The sequence below is a fragment of the Hippocampus comes genome, unplaced genomic scaffold (assembly GCF_001891065.2).
Source record: "Hippocampus comes isolate QL1 unplaced genomic scaffold, H_comes_QL1_v1.1 scaffold570, whole genome shotgun sequence".
NCBI lineage: Eukaryota > Metazoa > Chordata > Actinopteri > Syngnathiformes > Syngnathidae > Hippocampus > Hippocampus comes.
Genome location: NW_017805000.1, coordinates 36,403 through 43,622, shown reverse-complemented (window position 1 = coordinate 43,622; position 7,220 = coordinate 36,403). Strand labels below are relative to the sequence as shown.

Here is a 7,220-nt window from a genome sequence, read left to right as displayed (position 1 = left end):
ATCTTTCGTATTCCGAAATAAATAAAACGGAATTAAGGCAAGTTCTTTCTGTGCGGCCCGGTACCAAATGCCCCGCGGACCGGTACCGGTCCGCGGACCGGCGGTTGGGGACCCCTGGATTAGACAGTGCTTTGACGCCCCCTTGTGGAGTTTCTGTAAATGAGCAATAGGCGGGGGAACACATTACAGTGGTGCCTTGCGTTACGAGTGTTCCGACTGCTGTGTTTTTCGAGTTAATAGTCGTCATCCGGCACTTTTTTGCTTTGGGGAGCTGTTTGGCATAATGAACACGCTTTAAAAAAAAAAAACGTTTCAAGCTGTTGAATGCTTCTGATATCAAAGTTTACTGTCAAACCATACACAAAAAAAGAGAATTGCATGTGTATTTTAAAGCAACCTCTTAACCTTGTCATAAAGGTTGCTAAATTAATGTTAACATGTCATGTAAAACGCTAGAGAAGGGCTAATGAATGGCATCTACATTATGTGTCAGTGTTATAATGCTTAAATTGTGTGTGTGTGTGTGTGTGTGTGTGTGTGTGTGTGTGTGTGTGTGAGTGAGTGAGTGATAAATGCTATATTAGATTAGACCACAAATGCTGCGATATAACAATACTCACAAGCATTCTTTATCCTCCCCAAAAAGATGACTAATATTATTGAGTCACTAGCAGTGGTCGAGTGGAATGCTACATTGTCTGCATAACTATTATCCTGCCCCACCTGGTGACCAAATTGCACCCACCAGAAATTGCTGCAATGAAATAATCATAATGCACTGATTAATATTCACTGCATTCTATTTAATTTTATACACACACACACACACACACACACACACACACACACACTGTATATGTGTAGTAAAACCCACGAATGCTTATACTGTACAACACAACATATTTACATGTCATCGTTTTTTCCTGAGTGGGACAGCAGTCCCAAAAATTCTGTCCCAGTGGCTAAAAAAGGGAGCGTAATTTCTGTTTGGTCTCTGATGGTGCATGTCATGAGCAGGCGCTCCTCCCAACAAATCGAAGGGCACAAGGCGATTGAGGCCCCATGGTAGGTCATAGCCAATGTGATCCTCCACAGACATCCAGATACTAAGCACCGTGATGCACCAAGTGGTGAGAGGGTGACACTTAAGCAGAATGGGGTCCTGGTTGCTCCAGAGTCCTACCGTCATCAATTCTGGGATGCTGAGCTGCTCGGTGGACCAGGAGAAGGGAGCGGAGTATTCATGGTGAATGGCGTGGATGTAGTGGTACAACTGCACGTGTTTGTGGTGTACAACGTGCCATATGTAGTACTGGGTGTCAAAGAGGAGAAGAAGAGCCAAGCCGTCCACAAAAACCTCGCGGAGCGCCGGAGCTTCCTGAGGCAACGCTGGCAGAGGTAAGATGAACATGCTGATCACCACACTCGGCAGGACAAAGAAAACGTGGTTAAAAAGACTCATCCGGAAACTCCTCGCCATCATTCTGAGCGTGGGACGCTTTCCTGGCTGGATCTTGAACTTGTGAAACAAAGACACTCTTTCTCCCAGCAGGTCCATAACTGCAAAAGGTGTGCTGAAAATGACGTAGCTGGAAAAAGCGAGCAGGACCGGGAATAGAGGAGATGAGATGAGATGCCGGTGGTGAACAAGCAGATGGTTCCAGAGAGGCTGGAGGAGATGATCGGAACGGTTATAGGTGAGAGGACACAGAAGCAGCTCGCTGATGTTCAACATATTGACGCACTGCTGCCGTTTCTGGACGCACACGCCTGGAAAATCCTTTTGAGTGTGGAGTTTGGCTCACAGGGCTTACGTGTCAACACACTCAAGCCAAAAAGATTAACTATTCAATAGCACAACTCGCTGATGTGCTGCAAAATATATTTTTTACATTTGTATTTTATAGGTTGTTTTTTGATAGCGAATTTTTTTTTCACAAACCTGTTGAATAAATATATTTTATATAGCATTTTATCTGTCAATTCTTTAAGAGGAAAATGTGAAAAATGTAACTCCACGTTAAAAGATGGAGATGACCCACTGAAATTGTATGAAACAAGTTATTAAAGTTCAGAAAAGTTGACAAAAAACAGTTGATCACTGTCACACCGAGTCATCATTACAACATGATTTATTGGAGGAAATTAGAAACTCATTGAATTTGTTTGGGGTTTTTTTTGTTTTGCTTATTCACAAAGTAACAAATCAAGCTACTTCTTTTCAATGGCCTTCTTCGAAATGGTCTTGTTGGTGTTGGCGTACTTTTGCCGATCGTTTCTGTCAAGAAAAAGACAAAATTAGTCGACTGTTGACTGAATCAGAAAAATGTGCTTTAAAAATACCGTGACATTTTAATTTTGCTCCTGCAGCCAAGTCCTCCTTCCCAGTGGCTGGTGTGAGCACCTCTGGTCATCATGTTGCCACAGCTGACGCACGGCTTCCCGTTGCTGTAAGGCTGCAACAACAAATGCGGTCAGGAGACAGTTTTGGGTGGTGTTCTGGTATCATCAACCCGAGCTCACCTGCTCTTTAGCGCAGTAGCCACAGATCATCCTGTTGGCGAGCTCCATAGGATGGTCCTGGTCTTCGTCGTGGCACACGTCACAAGGGTAAGCTCGGCCGCAACACGGAAACCTTGACACCACGCGGAGAGAGAACACATATGTACTCTTATGTTTCAAACGACCTCAGAAAGAGTGATGATGATACCTGAGCCAGCGATGGCTCTGCTTGTAATGCTTGCATGCTCCTTTTTCTGGTAGTGGTTTGCCCTTTTGAACAGCCGGATCTCTTACAGTCTTCAAATTAACAGTCGAAGCACTTAGACCTGCATACAAAAACAACACAAGATGTCTGTCAGTTTGTCGCAGTGTAATTCTAAACCATGATATAAAACATTGAAAATGAGTAACTCGGGGTCAATTTAACTATTATCAGATACATGCAAAACCAACACAACTGGTGAAAAAAATTGTGTAAAGAAGAGAGGAAGTGGTAGAGTCAGGACGAAACAAATACCGGTATATACTGCTCACCAAAAATTGGGGATATTTGATTTCTGGCTGAAATTCCAGTATGATTAAAATGAGGTATATAAAAAAAAAATAAATAAAGGTTATAATGAGAGCTGAAACAGAAACCTTCCAGTATGATTAAAATGAGGTATATAAAAAAAAAAATAAAGGTTATAATGAGAGCTGAAACAGAAACCGTTTAGTTGAATGGATTGGCCTTAATGCTCTTTGGCACAAAATTTGCATTAAGATCATTACTAGAAGGAAAACACTAGCATCTGGTGTGACATAAAATAGCTGTCAGCGACGATTGCTTTCAACACAACATGGTGGAAGAAATGATCTGTCCAGTTGTACCGCTGTGAATAAAATGCGGCTTTTCACCCTGTGTGGGTCCACAATAGTCAGACTGTAGTTGTTTTGTTATTACAGCATAAGATTTTAAACCTCGGCTAATCTGCTGGGGGAGAATGTAGGCGAGCTGTCACCTGTTTTGTTGCTGCGTGGCTGAATATATTGGAATCTGGCGCTCTCAGCCAACAGACTGAGCTTGCCATGGCAGTTGTCACAATTAACCTCCTTTATTTGACCATAGCAAAGGTTCTAATAAAAACATGTTGAAAAGATATGATTAATTGAGGATTTTCAGCAATGTGACGGATGACATTGCTGTCGGGTTAGTGTGTACTTGGACAAAGCTCTCTTGGGAGCAGCTGAGGCAGCCCACAGTGAGGTGGCAGTCTTGAAGCACCAGGTCAGTGGGAACAGCGTTTTGGAGGTCCAGGTACCCCAACACGTCACTGTAGTGGTGCAGCATGGAGGGTCTGAATGCTGCGCTGATTCTCGCACTGCACTTCTCGCACTGAGCTACGCAGGCCGTCTTCCCGTTCAGCGTCAGGTCTGCCGTCACTTTACACCTGCACACGACCGGCAGACGTGAAACAGAGTAGTTGGAACAAATTCTTAAAACTTGGTAGAAGTCTATTCTCTTAGTTGATATTAATACAGCTCTTGGGGCAGATCTCATCAGATTGTTTAGTCGTCTAAGAATGACAAATTCACAGATACCTGTTGCACTGAAGACAAACGGTGATGTTGAGGCCCACTACGGTGGCCGTGTTCTCTCCCAGCGTCAGGCCGAGCAGCCTCACTTCTGTGCCTCGGCGGACATCGCTGATCTTAATGTTTTCTACCAGATGAGTGGCATCTTTGTCCTCATCATCCCACCGCTCTTCATCACAACCTGAGCCTTCCCCTCCGGCTATGTCACCTTCGGACTTTCTCGTGACGTCGTCGGCCTGCGCTCCCTCGTTCGCAGCGTCGGAGTTGGTGTCTGATGGGTGATTGTTGTCTGATTTTTCACACACAGTTGCCTGCAGATCCTGGTAGGGAATGAACTGCAGCCCGGCTTTTTTTAAATCAAGGTCCTTTTTCAACTGCAATAAAAAAAAAAAAGCAACATCAATACAAAAGGCAATCTTTTCGGGGGAAAAAAGTCCAACTTTAAGTGCATACGCTAGCCAAAAGATTACCAAATGTCTTTTTCTTGGGCTCGAGAACCAATAATGGAACTTACACATTAAAGTGTCTGGCTGATCAATAAAATAAATTAATTAGCACAATAGCAATATGAGTAAGGAAAGTGTTACGTTAGCTTATAAAGGCTTGCACATCTTGCGCAATATTCAAGTGAGTTCTCTTATGAAAACTGCTCAAATGCTAACATGTAGCATGATAGCAACCTGAGTAGCAAAAGCGCTGAGACCAACTGGTCCCTTATTCATGTACTACTGTACCTCTAATGAGAAGAAGTGCTAACAGTTGGTGTGTTAAAATATAGCAAACATAGCAACCTGAGGTAAGAAAAGTGTTATGGCCGACAAGGATTTTACATCTTTCCCTGTTTTTTTAAGTATGACTTATTTTGAGAACTTTCAAATTGCTGAGATGGATCGATGGACATAGAGCAGTAACAATCATGGAAAATGACTTCAAATGAAGCATATTTTAAGCATCTATTTTCAAGTTTCCACAGTACTTGTACAACAACACACCTGCCGGGCTCCCTCCGTAAAAAGCTTCTCCAAACTGCGATCAAGCCAGCGGAGAAAGGGTCGGAAGAGCAGCTCCACTTTTCCGAGTAGTTGATTGGTGGCGTGCTTTGCCTGGAGCCACTCCAGCGATGCTTGCTGCACGTGCCTACAGGGGCACAACATAACTTTCAATCAATCAAAAACATTGAAATATGACTGGAATTGACAGGCTGCTTTTGATACCTTCCCATCACGAGAGGAAGCTCTTGATCCAATGGGATATCAAGGATGAAAATCTAAAGGGAATGAAAACAGTTGTGGTTTTTCGTGATGACAATGTCATCATATCATCGCTGAATAGTATTAGAGTTGCGGTCTTTACCTCTTGTGGATAAGTGTCTGGAAAGCTCACCATGATGTCAATTTCTTTCAAATCAAAAGGCTGCAAAGAGCATAAAAATGGAGAAGCGGAAACAGGAGAAGTCAATTTATCATACAAACTAGTTTAGAGTGAATCAGCAGTTCCTCTGCTGGTTGTAGATGAGTAGTGCACGCTACTGTCAAGACACGATTAAACAATAATCCACCACTTGCGCTTGTCCTCAATTCCTCGTAAGGTTACAGGAGGAGAAAAGTCAATATTTACCCAGTCTGGATCAGTGGCTTCCACAGTGGCCCTGTAATACGTAACCTTGCCATCGCTTCGCTCTTGAATTATAAGACGATCTTTGGGAAAACGCCGCTTCAGCTGCTTGATCTCGGTCTCTCGTAGCTGTGCGCCAACTTCCTTAGTCAGCTCGCACAGTTTGACCTCCTGGAGGACGTTAGGCCGAGGCGCAGGGGATCTCCTTTGCATGAAGCCTATCTGCTCTGTTGATTTTGCATGGTCCCCCATTTTGGGGAACTGCGATGGATGCCAGAAGCGACACCTGTCCTCCATCGTGCAGTGCCCAGACAAAAAGTAGCGGCAGGCACGGGGTCCTGCTCCTGAGGATGCCTTGGGCTTAGCAGTGAGGACGTCACCATCGCCTTCCAGACCCACAGGGGCGAGGGACGTGACGTCGGCCTGGCTAGGAGTTGTGATTGCTTCTTTCTGAACATATCTTGAGTCCCCTCTTGTGTGTAAATATTTACACTTGGCCCCAAAGTAACAACGTCTTCCCTGAGAGAAGAAGCGACAGAGCTGCTGTGTTTTAGGGACCACCTTTGGCTCACATGTCTCCCTTCCATCACCATTCTCCATTGTTATCACACCTGAATTAAAACAACATCGAGATAATTGTCAGACCACCGACTTGCGTGATTTATTTTATGGCGGTAAATATAGCTTTAGGATTAGAAGAAACCAGAGCGAAGTGCGACAATCAAGTTAAAATGTCTGTAAATAATTTACTCACACCTCTACAGTTCAGCATGTGGTAGAATCTTGGTTGTGATAAAAGCTGTCCTTGTGTGTCAATAAATCCCTTTTTTTTCTGGGGGGGGTATTTAAATAGTCATTTGATCAAATATAACAGTGATGAACTCTCAATGAAAACTTTGCTAGCAGTCAGAGCCTGGCTGTTTATTACTGTACCCGGAAGTAATTTAATCGTTACAGCGAGAAAACATCACCTTAAGGTTTGCGTCAAGTTTTTGTCAGTGTATTCGTAAGAGTATAGCGTATCAATGACAAAACTATTCTCTAAACGTCTGTGATTCTTACCAGTGTCAGGTTTGAGTGCGACAAGCGACGTCAGAGTGTGCGGCTTGATGATGTCATTCATGTTTTCTTCGGGATGTCATTTGACCACTTTTTGTCGAGAGGAATACGGTTTATCGCCCTCTACAGTTTGGGTGTATTAACTGTCACAAAAGATACAAGAGGACAGCAGATTCAAGGATAACCCATTTGTCTTCATTTGTTTCATATTTAATATGTAAAAGAGTTTAAGCCACAACCAATTTACCATTTTCTTCTTGCTGGTTGTCAACAAAAGGGCCGAAGTTGTCTTTTCTAGAACTGAATACAATTTGAATGAACGCACGTTAGCTTTGTGTTTGCTCTCCTGTTCGTAACACGTCGTCACGATGCCGTCAGATAACGTACGGCAGCCTTCAATACACAAAAAAATTTGTTTCAAATGTCAGATAACGTACGGCAGCCTTCAATACACAAAAAATATGCATTTG

At 43.4% G+C, this 7,220-nt stretch overlaps 2 protein-coding genes across 5 annotated transcripts; both read right to left on the bottom strand.

Moving 5' to 3' along the window:
* Nucleotides 1-575: 575 nt before the first annotated feature.
* ch25hl1.1 (cholesterol 25-hydroxylase like 1, tandem duplicate 1) lies at nucleotides 576-2,008 on the bottom strand. The gene has a single exon (XM_019895570.1). The coding sequence runs from the start codon at nucleotides 1,733-1,735 to the stop codon at nucleotides 911-913; it is 825 nt and encodes a 274-aa protein (XP_019751129.1). The 5' UTR covers nucleotides 1,736-2,008; the 3' UTR covers nucleotides 576-910.
* A 106-nt stretch (nucleotides 2,009-2,114) lies between these two features.
* LOC109531293 (uncharacterized) lies at nucleotides 2,115-7,095 on the bottom strand. Of its 4 annotated transcripts, XM_019895519.1 has the most exons (13): nucleotides 6,998-7,095; nucleotides 6,754-6,893; nucleotides 5,695-6,302; nucleotides 5,431-5,490; nucleotides 5,292-5,344; nucleotides 5,070-5,214; nucleotides 4,084-4,451; nucleotides 3,704-3,932; nucleotides 3,504-3,618; nucleotides 2,711-2,828; nucleotides 2,524-2,635; nucleotides 2,344-2,456; nucleotides 2,115-2,278 (listed from the first exon to the last, which is right to left on the bottom strand). In XM_019895519.1, exons 2-13 carry the CDS (start codon nucleotides 6,812-6,814, stop codon nucleotides 2,212-2,214), a joined length of 2,049 nt encoding a protein of 682 aa, XP_019751078.1. In that variant the 5' UTR covers nucleotides 6,815-6,893; nucleotides 6,998-7,095; the 3' UTR covers nucleotides 2,115-2,211. The 4 variants fall into 4 exon arrangements, with proteins under 4 accessions (XP_019751078.1, XP_019751087.1, XP_019751105.1 ...); XM_019895528.1 differs by lacking the exon at nucleotides 6,998-7,095 and having other exon boundaries at nucleotides 6,754-6,976; XM_019895546.1 differs by lacking the exons at nucleotides 6,754-6,893; nucleotides 6,998-7,095 and adding an exon at nucleotides 6,625-6,747.
* Nucleotides 7,096-7,220: the final 125 nt, after the last annotated feature.

Bases quoted from the DNA above. Each gene is read 5' to 3' on its own strand.
- LOC109531293 (XM_019895519.1), bottom strand. From the start codon at position 6,814: ATGAATGACATCATCAAGCCGCACACTCTGACGTCGCTTGTCGCACTC. The intron at 5,491-5,694 runs GTAAATATTGAC...TGCTCTTTGCAG, and splicing joins AAGCCACTGATCCAGACTGG to CCTTTTGATTTGAAAGAAAT. The intron at 2,829-3,503 runs GTGACAGCTCGC...TTTTGTATGCAG, and splicing joins GCCACGCAGCAACAAAACAG to GTCTAAGTGCTTCGACTGTT.
- ch25hl1.1 (XM_019895570.1), bottom strand. From the start codon at position 1,735: ATGTTGAACATCAGCGAGCTGCTTCTGTGTCCTCTCACCTATAACCGT.